Source organism: Cavia porcellus, unplaced genomic scaffold (genome assembly GCF_034190915.1).
Source record: "Cavia porcellus strain 051 isolate PalLab524CR breed Dunkin Hartley unplaced genomic scaffold, mCavPor4.1 scaffold_6, whole genome shotgun sequence".
Classification (NCBI taxonomy): Eukaryota; Metazoa; Chordata; class Mammalia; order Rodentia; family Caviidae; genus Cavia; species Cavia porcellus.
This window is the reverse complement of record NW_026947489.1, coordinates 66,680,157-66,693,556: the sequence shown is the minus strand read 5'-3', so window position 1 is coordinate 66,693,556 and position 13,400 is coordinate 66,680,157. Positions and strand designations below refer to the sequence as shown.

General features: G+C 41.5%; 1 protein-coding gene across 4 annotated transcripts in view; it reads right to left on the bottom strand.

Annotated features, from left to right (window-relative positions):
* Positions 1 to 8,247: 8,247 nt before the first annotated feature.
* The window catches only part of Tada2a (transcriptional adaptor 2A), a 53,462-nt gene continuing 48,309 nt past the window's right edge, over positions 8,248 to 13,400 (bottom strand). For all 4 annotated transcript variants that reach the window (XM_063249623.1, XM_003469587.5, XM_063249622.1 and 1 more), the window contains 2 exons: positions 11,606 to 11,679; positions 8,248 to 9,155 (listed from right to left, as the gene is read on the bottom strand). In XM_063249623.1, the coding sequence (XP_063105693.1) occupies positions 8,970 to 9,155; positions 11,606 to 11,679 (260 nt within the window). In that variant the 3' untranslated portion in view covers positions 8,248 to 8,969. The remainder of the gene's footprint in view (positions 9,156 to 11,605; positions 11,680 to 13,400) is intronic.

Below are 13,400 nucleotides of genomic sequence, written 5' to 3'. Positions count from 1 at the left end.
TACATTTTTAACCACAGTCACATGTAATTAGTGGCTACCATACTGAACAGCACTTTATAGACTACATTGAGTTTATAGGCATCAACTCTTTTAGGGGCCACAAAAGTACAATTCCTATGACCGGGGAGCATTGGAGTTCTCCTAGCTAGAACTGACAGCACAGCATCAACAAAGAATGAGAACTGACTGTGTTAGTGTGCAGAGGGTGGAAACTTCTGTATCAGAAGCTGCTTATTGGCTTCTGATGTCTTCCTTCCCAAAAACATTGCCAAAGACTTCTTTGGGTCCTTCTGAAAGAATATTTGCATGGCCTAGTCATATCTTCACCTGTGGTTAACAAACTGTAACAACTCTGATCTCTGGCAGAATTGGGGAACAGCAATCATCAGGGCTCCTCAGTGTACAGAAGTTTGACTTCAGAGGGCCACTACATCCTGTACCTCAGGTCTCAAAGCCTGCTTGCTCTGTAGCACCTGTAATTACAGATTCTAGGCCACTGACTAAAGATAAAAATCCCCTGTAAGAAGTACATTTCTATGCTCCTTTGGCAGATTTGAAGGACAGTGATCAAAGTCTCCAAGTGCAAAAAAGATAATCAGCATAAGTCTCAAAACATTTCGTCTATTACAGAAATTGGCCTACAGCTTGTGTTATTTTATAAAATGTGAGACAGCACCTAAGGGAATCATATGGATCAACTAGATTTTGTTACATATCAAATCATTTGGTCTTCTATTTTTTTCCCCCCTTTGGTCTTTTTCATTTTTATCGGTACCAGGGATTGAACTCACGACCGCCTGCTTGTAAGGCAGGTGCTTATGCCGCTGAGCTAAATCCCCAGCCCCTCTATTTTTGTTTTTTATAGTCCTCATAAAATTAATTTTTCTAGTAATAAAGTCACATTACATAAGAAAAAATACAAGAGCAAAACTATTATCCACAATTATTTTATTACAGTTAGTAAAACAATGATTAACATCTGGACTAGATATTTTTCTATGCAAGGCTTTTTTCCTTTACACAACTATATTCACAGTGTACAAATACTTTTGTAACCCAACAAGTTTCTTGAGCAAGGCATTATGGAAGGGAACATAACATGTCCAGAGTAACCAGGTAATTTAAAATCTTCTCTGAGCCGGGTGTGGTGGCTCATGCCTGTAGTCCCAGCACTCAGGAGGCTGAAGCAGGAGGATCGTTGCAAGTTTGAGACCAGCCTGGGCTACAAAGTGAGCTCAAGGCCAGTTTGAACTGCATAGTGAGACCCTGTCTCAAAAAGACAAAAAAAAAAAAAAAAAAATCTGTCTCTGGAATTGTCTTTAATTCAATGGGTACGGCAATGCAGTGAAGAAAACTCCAAGATTTAAAAAAAAAAATGCTGGCAGAATGCATACCTGTGTGTTTTAACATTTAAGCCTTTCAGATCTTTGTGTCTGTTTTAACTTTAGCATGATGTGAACTGTGTGGTACAAGCAAATCATGTGCTGCTTCTTGGCTTATTGGAATTAACACACTCAAATGCTCAAGGGGAAGAAAAAAGGGAGAGGGACATCAGGTATGTTTATCATCCTACCCCACATAGAATCTTCAAGTCCGACAGATGGGCAGTATCAGTCACACAATACATGAAGGGTTAACAAACTTAACAATGTACGAAGTTGCATTATTATTAAATAGAAGAGCAAGGATTAGTGTTCAGATTCTTCCCATATACCAGGCAGGTAAAGAAATTTATCCATAGTTATGATGTAAAAAGAAATTTTTACTTCATTTTCAGTTATTTGCATTCATTTAAAATGAAAGTGTTAGAAGCCAGGTGTGGTGGTACACACCAGTGATGCCAGTAATTTGGGAGGCTGAGACAGGAGGATCATAACTTTTAAGTCCAGCCTGGGCAAACTGGCAACTTAGCAAGACCCTGTCTTAAAAATAATAATACATAAATTTTATAAGGCCTTAGTGCAAAGGTCCTGGATATTTAAAAAAAAATAGGGTTTTTAGAATGTATTCCTATATTCCTGAAGGAAAAAAGTGATTTTTAAAATCTTTTTAAAGGAAAAATGAAGAGTGAAGAAATAAAAGTATTTTCCCCCAAAAGTTAGCTATTTATGGCGGTTAACAATAAGAAAAATGAGAGGTCTTGGTGGTGCATATCTGTAATCCCAGCACTTGTAAGGCTGAGGCAGGAGGATCACGGTGAGTTCAATGCCACCCTGAGTTATGATGTGACTTCAAGGCCAGCCTTCAAGGCCACTGCATAGCAAGACCTTGTCTCAAAAAAAAAAACAAAAACTAAAAATATTACTAAGGGTTAAAAGACATGCTTTTACATAGACACTCAAGGTAATTAATACTGCTTTACATAATTTCCTACACTGGTCCCACTAAGTGGCAGTGAATATGCACAACAGTCCCAAAGCTTGAAGACTTCCCTGTGGGTTATAAAATGTATCCTGTGTCATTTAGTCTAGTGAATATGCAAATGAATGTGGACTGTAAATGGAAGGGCTGCAGAGGTTCCCAGGTAGGACCACACCTCATTGTGCTGGCTCCCATGTTCTCTACTTTGCCAGATAGTAGCAAATCTGTCACAGGAAATCAGAAGCTTCAAATAATTCTTCACCAGACTCAAGGTCTTGCTTGTAAACATCCTCCTTGCAAAGTGTCCCCAGAGCCCTAGGGCAGTGTTTGGCTACATCCTGCATGCTAATTAGGGCTATCACCTTTTATCTGATGGCCTGCAAGCTTCTGGCCCCTACAAGCATCATTCCATCTTGCCACGTGTGCTGGAGATCCTAGGCCAGCCTTTCCCCTCGGCTCCGTTTCCATGGAGATGAGCAGTTTACTCCCCGCCCCAGTCTAAAGCCACAGTTATTTTTAACAGGAAAGCTCTGAGCCAGGTCGCAGCTGGGATCTGGATGATGCAGTGACGTCTGCAGCCACCCTCTTCTCCCACAAACGCCTTTCCCGCAGTTGCTGAGGGTGGAGGCACTCCTGGGAGACTGCACTCAAAAGAATTTCTGCTTTGCATCATGAAGTTAAATCCTATCCCTGACTTTGCTGACAGGTGTCCTGAATTTGAAGCTATGCATACCCAGAACACAGCAAAGACTTTGTTACAGTAGAAAGCCAGGTGAGGCAGACATTACTGGTAGCTGTCTCTGGTTGGAGCATACATGAATGAGGGCCCTGCCCCCACTTTATCTGCCACAGCTTGCCAAGGGTTACAAAGAGGCTCCTAGCAGGTAGCCGGTGATGCACACTATAATCCCAGTTAGGCAAGAGGTTGAGGAGAAAGAATTGAAAGTTTGAGGATAGACTGGGTAACTCAGGGACAGTCTCTAACAGAATGAATGATCGAATGAATGAATGAATGAATGAATGAATGAGCTGGGGATATAGTTCAGTGGAAGTATGATTGCCAATACCACAAAAAACCAGATCTGGGCCAGCGAAATCGGTTTTCTTGCAGGGGACACTGACTACACACGTGAGAAATGAAGTTTCACAGCCCAGGATCCATGACTTCTCTCTTCAAATATAGTCGTATGTTTTAAAGGAATTTCCTAAATTAAAAGTGATAATGGGAGGGGGACCCCAAGTTAATAGTTTCTACTGTTTGATGAGGAAGATAAGAGGCTACGGTCACTGCAAACCATTTTTAAAATGAGAGTACATAATTTTTAAAATGGGAGAGAGATGCATTGGAAGTGTCATGAACTGAAATTTAGCTCTCAGTTGCTGAATAAGGTAATATGACAGCATTTCAGAGTTTTTGCGTTAAGAGAATGTTGGTTTCTTCTTCTTCTTTTTTTTTTTTTTTTTTTTTTTTTTTTTTTTGTCTTTTTCCTTTTTATCGGTACCAGGGATCGAACTCACGACTGCCTGCTTGCAAGGCAGGTGCTTACTTACGCCGCTGAGCTAAACCCCCAGCCCGAGAATGTTGGTTTCTTAAAAAGAACTAGGAAGTCATTTCCCACATTTCCTCAGACGCTGATTTTCTGCTGAACATAACTGAACCAAGGCAGGATTTTTAGCCATCTAGAAGCTTTTGTTTTAACCACAAGACCACCTGTATAAGATAAGAACAGGGACTCTTGGTTAAGAATGTTAAAATTAATTCAGTGATTAGTCTGGTGTCACAATAATCCATCCCCTCTGCTCCAAAGTAGAATGTTAAATGAGTCAGACTCAATTATCCAGCCCCAAAAGACAGAACAGGTCAGGAACACCAAGGTTTAACCATAGTGGTTCCAAAGACAAGGACAAATACAGTGACTTCCGGAGGTCTACACGGGTTAAATGGAATATTTTTCTTTTCATTTCTTTTTGAGACAGGATCTTACTACATAGCCCAGGCTGACCCTGAGCTCACAGCAATTTTCCTGCCTCAGCATCCTAAGTGTTGGGATTTATTCACAACCGCGCTCAGCTAAACAGGTTTTTTTTCTTGGTTTTTGAGACAGTCTTGCTATGTACTTCAGGCTCTCCTGAAACCACTATGTAGGCTCCAGTAGCCTGTCTTATGGTGACCCTCCCACCTCAGTCTCCCGAGTGCTGGAATCACAGGTGTTGGCACACCTTGCTGTTTTGCGTTTTAAGCCTTTTAGTCACTGTACTTTGGTTTTTTTGAGATAGGATCTCTCTACATAGTCCAGGTTGGCCTTGAGCTCTTGATCCTACTGCCTTGACCTCTCAAAATGCTGGGCCTACAGGCATGTGCCATCACACTTGGCACTACTCACTGAATTCTTACATCTAATTTATTTCCGGTCTTATCACAGAAGGGAACCCAGAACACCATACAAACCAAAGTAACTCACTGTGACAAAGGGACTTTTTGTTTTCACTTTTTGAAACAAAATCTCTATACAGTTCAGGCTGGTCTTAAACTGGCAGTGATCCTCCTGCCTCAACCTCCCGCATGCTAGGATTACAGGAATGTGCCACCTTTGTCAGATGACAAAGGAACCTTAATGTCAGATGCAAAACTCTCAAACTTTTTGCCTCAAATGTCTGTGGTTCTGATATGAAAGCTTGATCAATCAAATCAAAGGTAGCTGATACCCTTTCATTGCAGTAACCCCAACTTCTGGAAGTCAGCAGGGCAGGCAAACAAGGAACAGAACTCCCTGTCATTAGAGATGGACACTGGCTCCCAGCCTCTTGTACACTGTTCACTGCTGCCCTCCTCAGAGACAGCAGAATGCTATCCCTTCAGTTCTGACACACATTTCCAGGACAGGTACATACAATCCAAAACTTCTCACATGAATGCTCTTCACTATTGCTCACTCTTAGGTCCTTTTTCAGCATGACTGTCCAGGCTGCTCTGACTCTGTCTGAGCTGAGATTCTGTTCAACTTTACCCAGGACTGTTTATTCTGTCCTATAGAGAAGCCTTTGATCTTAGCTGGTTCTTTTTTTTTTTTTTTTTTTTTTTTTTTTGTCTTTTTGAGACAGGGTCTCGCTATGCAGTTCAGGCTGGCCTTGAGCTCACCTTGTAGCCCAGGCTGGTCTCGAACTCGCAACGATCCTCCTGCCTCAGCCTCCCGAGTGCTGGAATTACAGGTGTGAGCCACCACGCCCGGCTTCTGGTTCAGTTCTTTACACAAGAACTGTGTAGCTGTGTCCCACTGTAGCAGGAGGGATATAAAAGGCTAGGGCCACTCCAGATCAGTAAAACTCAAAACGAATAAAAAGCCAGGTGCACACAGGTTGCAGAAGTTTTGTGTGCTCCACAATGGCAGTGTGTATCTGGAGAGCATCCGCAAGACATTCTTAAAAATGGATGGGTGAGGGTCCTGAATGCTGTTTAAAACACAAAACCACTCTCCTGCTTAGAAATGAGTGGAAAAGTTTTTATTTCCAGGTAAATACGAATGAGTTTCCCAAGCTGCACTGTGTGATTGGGGTCTGACGCTTCACAGTGATTTTACTTCTCTTATTATCTGTCTACATCTCTCTTCAAGTCAGGATGACTCACCAACTGGGATTTTGTCGTCAATGATGAATGCCATAGGTTTTCCCCCTTTTCTAACTAACCCGCTATCTATGGGAGATTTCAATGACTGCCTGCTTAACTGAGTTCAGACTGTAAAAAGGAACAAACCAAGAAAAGATGGGCACTGGAACCCAGGAAAAGATAACCTGCAAATAGTTATTTGGTGTCGAGAGACTTTTAGTGCTGGGGACTGAACCCAGGTCCATGCACAACCAAGCCAAGAGCTCTACTGTGCTACACATCCCTCCTCTAGCCTTGGTCTTGGAGCAAAGTGTCATTACATGGCAAGGGATCGGTTTCTATTCCCCACCACTGGGAGAGAAAGGTATGCAGAAAACTCCACCAGAAACTTTTAAGTGTTAAATTGCAATTAAAGCAGTTCCTAACACTAAAGGATTTTTAATCATATCGCTGAGTTTCATGGTAAACTTTTCTTCTTCTGAGCTGACCTAGACTAGGAGTCATCTATCACAGTGTAACTCATTTATAGACAACCCTATCTAGAAGCAAAGGAGAAGATCCAGTGTTCCTAGAAAGAAGGGCTCTTTCTAGTGCTTCTTTCAATACAGTACAAGAAATGGCCTTGCCAAGCATGGTGTCACATATCTGCAATCCCAGAACATAGAAAGCTGAGACAGAAGGATCGCTGTTGAGACCCTGTCTCAAAAAACAAAACAATAAACAAAAAGGTGCCCCGTTTAGGTGATAAGAACATGGAAAGAAATAATGTATTAAAGCCAGCCACAACAAAAGTATCAGTAAGTGCTTTCTACAGTTAACACAAAAAGCACTCAGTGAGTCCTTTCAAGAGTACTCAGAGAAACTACATCTTAAATTTTGCGAAGTTGGGTTTATCAAAGCAGTAATGATCCTACTTTTTAAAGTTGGCCTTTATAATTACAGCTTTACCCTTTTGTCTTTTTTTTTTTCCCCCCAGACAGGGTTTCCCTTTGTATTTCAGGTTGGCCTTGTACTCATAGCAATCCTCCTGCCTCAGCCTCCAGGCTACTAGGATTACAGGAGTGCACCACACTCCTGGCCGTTATTAGTTTCAACAGTACCTAATCAAATCTGTTGGTCTCCAGCTGACTTTCAGCATTCACTTGGTTCTGAGACTTCTGTGAGCCTGTCCTGCTACCCTCCCACTCCCAGCTCCCACAGCTGCCCGTGTTCTAGCCGAATGCATCTCTTGGCACCGTTTTTCTCACTCCCACTGCTGCCTCCACATCGTCCTCTACCCCGCTGTCTGGAACAGTCTCCCACCTCAATCTGCCATTTCTCTCTCAAGCCTACTGCCTCAAAAGCCTGCCTCTCCCAGGAAGCCCTCCTTAATCAACAGAAAGACTTCAAACTACAACAATCACCACCTGATACTGACACTGCCTGCATCCCAAATTCCTAGCACAGGAATTCCTTCTCACAGCTAACAGGCAAATCCTTCATAAGAACCAAGCATTGAAGATGGCAAAGCAGTGTTTCTTGAGACACTACAATGCAAAGAAAGAAGACCATTTCCAGCAGCCTCATTAAGAATGGAAGCTCTCTATTTGAATTCCCTCAGATCCTGAGTGTCCTTTTCATCCTCTAGTGATATCTACTAGCAACCAGCCATATATTTACATCAGTCAGGAGCCTGAGCAGATGCTACCAATGAAGGACATACTAATTAGCTGTTTTAACACTAAAGGAATTAAGGAATTGGTCAGTTATGAGAGGTGATCTGTGCAGATTCTGAAGTAAATTGTTTTGGTTTGATTTTTTTTTGAGACAGGGTCTCACTATGTAGTTGAGGCTGCCCTTGAATTCACTATGTGGCCTTGGCTGGCCTTACAGTGATCCTCCTGCCTCAGCTTCCTCATTGCTGGGATTATAGGCATGTGCCACTATGCCTGGCTCTCGTGAAGTTATTTCTATTAACAATTTTGTTCCTAACAGAATAAAATGACCATGACTATGAGTTTGGCTTCTTAGCCTGCAGAAAGGGTTGAGGCATGTTTCCGATGTGGTGTGGCTACTCACCCTCGCATCTAGTGAGCTTAATATATGAAGCTGCTTTACTTCTGTTTTGGAAACAGCTTTTATTACAGTCTAGCTAGCCTTTCTCCATTATGAAATTAGGGTTCAGATCTCAATCCAAGCAAAGCTGAGAGTATTGCATCATCTCCATCCTTAGGGGCCTGGTGTCCTGGGAAACCTGGGGTAAGAACAGGGTGATCCCAAGACACACGTATTAATAGAGATGGTGCGGCACAATGGGGCGAGCAAACAACACCCTCAGAGTATTTATTTACAATATTTGACACATCCACAAATTAAACAGCAAAACATTTTAATCCACCATTTCTAAAAATAACAGAAACATTTTATATCCGGCACTACCAGCTCAATAGTCTACTACAGATCAGAGAGCCAGACTGATAACATAAAGCCAGATACTAACAACGCAGCTTGGGACAAGACCATCATGGAGAGATTTTCCTCTTCTTTGTTCATAAATATAAAATTGTCAGCTTTAAAAAAAAACTAGGAAAGAAAGATTTCTGATGCTCTAAAACCTTTCTCTTCTTTTTAAATCTGTGATGTCTGAAGGCAAAATAGATAATGAGCAAACTTAGCTCTCAAGCACCAGATGAGCTGGACTCCTGAGACTAAGCACTGTGGTTGGTTTGGTTCTATTTCTACCAACACTGATGTGAGGTACTATGGTTCTTGTTTTAGTTACAGAAAGTGTTAGGAATGAATGCCCACTCACATTTAATAATAGCCTATCTAGCACACAACTCCACAGCACAATACCAACAACAGGAGTGCTTTAAAAGCAGGGTAGAGTAACACAACATAAGACTTCATTTGTCTCCTTTTTGTACAATGAGAGTTCAGCTCAATGAGAAGTCGCCCCAGAGTGTATACTGTGCTCTGATCCACATTCCAAAGTTCAGACTTGGGATCCGAGGGCCTTACAACCTCAAGCTTTAGTGATGTACCCTTCTCGGATGAGGAAATCATAGATTTTCCTGGTTTTGTTCACATCTATCTTGATGAGCGCTCTTGCTTGTGCCAGTCTCAAGCCTCCTTGTTTATTACATTCATTCAGGAGAGCAGATTTGTATTCTAAATAGGCTCCAGGGACCAACCGCACCATCTGACAGAGCTGCAAGACACGGCAAATTTAATGAACATTAACATCTGTCATTCTCATAATTTAATCCAGCAGGTATCGCAAAATCAAGAGCAAGGTATAACAATTAGTCTCTTCTTCCCTGGAAAGAACACTCCCTAGGGACAGACACCCAGGAAGCAGCAACCAGCATGTGACAGCAGGAGTGTCGTTAGCTCACGCAGGATGCTGCAGGACCTGAGTTTACTAGAAATATAAGTATGTATCCCTGAGAGGCAGCCTGGCTCACCCAGGTATGCAGCATTAAATGCTAGGGCAGAGGACCACAGGGCACAGTGGGCCAGAAGGCACAGGTACCTAGATCCCCAAATGTGAATCACATTATTGTTAGTATGACCATAAAGGTGTGCGACCTGTTTTCGTGATTATGTTTCCTACTTTGAGAAGAAGCCACTTTTTAACTGCTAAAAATCTAAAGCTGGCTGAATTCCAGTTCACCTGCCATTACCTAGCAATGAATACTCTGAGGTCATCATTGTGTAGTAAGGATAAAAAATACTTGCAGGTCCCGACCACTGAACCTTTAAATCAGACTGGCCCTGTGGCTTTCCTCAGCAATATGGATATACAACACCCACTTCCTTCCACTCCTGAACATTGTTCCCGATGGATCAAATAAGACTAATACACTCCCAACACTGCAACTCTTCTGTACTATCTGATGTGAGCTAATGCTATAGAGTGGCAGGTGGAGGACAAATCCCAGGAACTGTAAAAGGGGTACATGAGGAGCATGAAAGGGACTTCAAGGCTAGAGCCCATCCTTTTGAAAACATTTTTTCTCTTTTGCAACAAGGTCTCACTGTATAGCCTAAATTGGCCCCAAACTCGCAATCCTCCTGCCTCCTCCTGAGTGATGGGACCACAGGCCTATGTTGCCATACCTAACTGAAAATTCGAAGATGATTTTTATGAGATTTAACATTTACATTTTAGAAACAGCCAAGTCTAACAGCATATACCTGCAATCCCAGCATCTCGGACACTGAAACAGGAGGACTCCCAAATTCAAGATCAGCCTAGGCTACAAATTGAATTCAAAGAGAACCTAAACTACACAGCAAGACCTTGTCTCAAAACAAACAAATACACAAAATTATAGAAATAGCCAAAAAATAAATCTGAAGGTTAAATCTGATGATTATAATTAGGGAGGAGGCAAGTAGATCATGCTATTTTCAAAATCAATATTAATGTGTGATGTCTATCATGCTTAATCCACCCCAGGAGAGAGCTGGAACTAAACCCAGGGCCTCAAACATCCAAGGCAACTATTACACCACTGAGCTATAGCCCCAGCCTATTTTTAAATTTTGCTTTCAGAGTGTTGCTGAATTTCTCAGGCATGGAAGTGCAAGTGTGTAATTCCAGCATTTAGCAGATGGAGGCAGGAGGACTGGTATGAGTTTAAGGACAGCCTGTGTGACATATTAAAGTTTAAGGCCAGACTGAACTACACAGCCAAACTCAATTTAAAAAAAAAAAAAAAAAAAAAGCTGAGGCTGACCTCAAAGGTACAGTCCCCCTTCCTCAGTCTTTAGGGTAGGTAGGGTTACAGGCATATACTGTGCCAGGTTCTGAATTCCTTTGTGTGAGTGTAAGAGAGAGGAAATACTGGGGATTTTTACATCTTTGGGACATTTTTTATTTTTTGAGATAAGGTCTTACTAAGTTGCCCAGGCTGAGCTGTGACCTGCTATCTTTCTGCCTCAGCCTCCCAAGAGTGCTGGAATCACAAGCATGTACCAAATGGCCAACTCTGAATTCTTTCCTTTATGTTAAAAACTATGGAAACAATCCCAAAAATGTTTTAATAATGAATATATTGCTTTGTGTTTGGCTTTTTTTGAGACAGGGTGTCACTACATAGCCCAGACTGTTTTCAACTCATATTCCTCCTGCCTCAGCCTTGTATTGCTGAAATATGGGCAGAACTTCTCAAAATAACCATTCTAACAGGAAATACTTATTAAAATACTTGTTAAAATAACTTTTCACAGAAAGTTATTTTAGGTTTACAAAAACATTAATTTTGGGGCTGGGGATTTAGCTCAGCAGCATAAGCGCCTGCCTTGCAAGCACAAAGTCATGAGCTTGATCCCTGGTACCAAAAAAAAAAAAAAAAAAAAAAGTCAAATTTTACCTACATAAAGCCTGTAATAATTGCCTGATACGTTAACTGCTCAATAAATGATATTTCTATTTTTTGACATTATCACATTAGCTTCCCCCCAAAGAGGAACAGTGGTATAAAGAGAAGCATTCTGAAGCCTACCAAGCTTAGTTCTTTAGCTCCTAGGCTTCCAGACAGACCAGAGATATGCATGTATGTTAGATGAGTGCAGCAATATGGGTGTCATGCTGTCATGAGTTTTTAAAGATAATGAATAATCTACCCTCCTTCCTCTAGTTCTTTTTGTTACCTCCTTTTCTTTTTCATTCAGTTTCTCCGTGCCAGGGAGGCCAGTAAGGTTCAAGGGTGGTGCACTCCGTCTACCTATAGACACAGAGAAGAACATGTATTTTACAGAAGCAATGAGTGCTCAAGTGTAAACATATAACAAAGCTCAGTCCAAGCCGAACTGGCTAAGTATGGAATCACTATCCCACACAGAAAAGGTAAGCTGATTCCCTTGCGTCTGTTTACTTAACGACACGGGCACCCTAACATTCACTTCAAGATACAAATGATAATTCATATGTCTTTTGCTCTGCCAAAGTGCACATGTGCCTCAGCGTCAAGTATGACTGCTCACTAAAGACAGCAGTTACCCCTATGCCTTTCCATCACAGAAGAGACTAGAATCTGAAGCCCAGATGTTAAGAAAGGTCAGGCACTGCCTGCCTTGACAGCTGATGAATGGAAATAATAACTCTGCAGGAGAGACATTCTCTAATCCTTACCACTGTGCCAGCAATACAAGGTATACACAGTAATTAACCAAGGACCATGTGCCTTCAGATCAAAGGCAGACTGTTAGGCCAGCAAAAGGCTCTCCTTATTTATTATGTGAGAGAAGACCTGTTCCTTTCAAAGTAGCACTGTTTACCTGAAAGATCCCCTGACAGGAACAATTAGCCATTATATGGCAGAATAGGGACTAAGGTCAACTCACATACTTGAGAAAGAAACCCAAAAAGGAGGTCACTGGTCAGGGCAGGATGGGAAGCTTGATGCAAAAAATGTTTTGGGTCTTATAATGAATGTATTTGGGATCAGAGATCAGATGGAGATCGAAGCAGTGAGGTAAGCAGAAGAAAACCTAGAATACTATTTAAAGTTTTGTAGGAGTTGCCTTTTAGGCAGGACACAGAAAAGGAGGGGACTGTTTTACCGCCTGCTTGCAAGGCAGGTCCTTATGCCACTGAGCTAAATCCCCAGCCCCCAAAGGAGGGGACTGTTAAAAATAAAATAATGTCACAAGTCACTAGAAGGTAGGCTATAACCAAGGAGAGCAAGGGGCCACCTTAACCTAAATCTAAGGAGTCAGGAAGGCTGACACTAGCCTAGGAAGAACAGTAAGAGTACAGATGGCTAAGAAACTACAAACACTACCAGTGCACAATCAGGTTAGCTAGTTCACTCTAATTCACCAGTATTAAATTATTTGAATTTCCTTATTTAGAACAGGGAAGAGGGATTACAAGTTAGAAAACCGTAAAATAAAACCTGGATTTCACTGTCTGGGAAAATCACTAAATGGCTGCCTTTTCTCCCATAGGTATTAAGAAATAATTATTTGAAATGAAAAAGGAAAAAGAAATTATCCCTCAAAGATATACTGAGAGATTTTACAAGGTCTGTTGTTTCAAGCCTCTGAAGAATAATAATGACAAATAGATGACTTTTGACTACTCTGTTCCCCAGCAGTGGAGTGAGTGGTCTGTATAGTCTCATTAGGGGAAACGGCCACCTCATGGAGTAGGGGGAAGGCGAACCAAAACAACAGACTAACAATCTTGGATTGTTATACTAACAAAGTATAGCTTTGTAACTATACTTACTCAAATTCCTAGTTACTAATGACCAGTCATCATGGATCATCAGGTAGCATATGGCTTAATCTTGCTCTGAAAACTGATCTCAAAACGAGACATACCCAAAGAATTAAAAGCATAAATACACAAATACCTTAGTCTCAAATTTGTTAGAAATCCTTACATTTCTGGCGAAGTAGTATGTTTTATCACTCACAACAGATACAAAGATTTTCACTT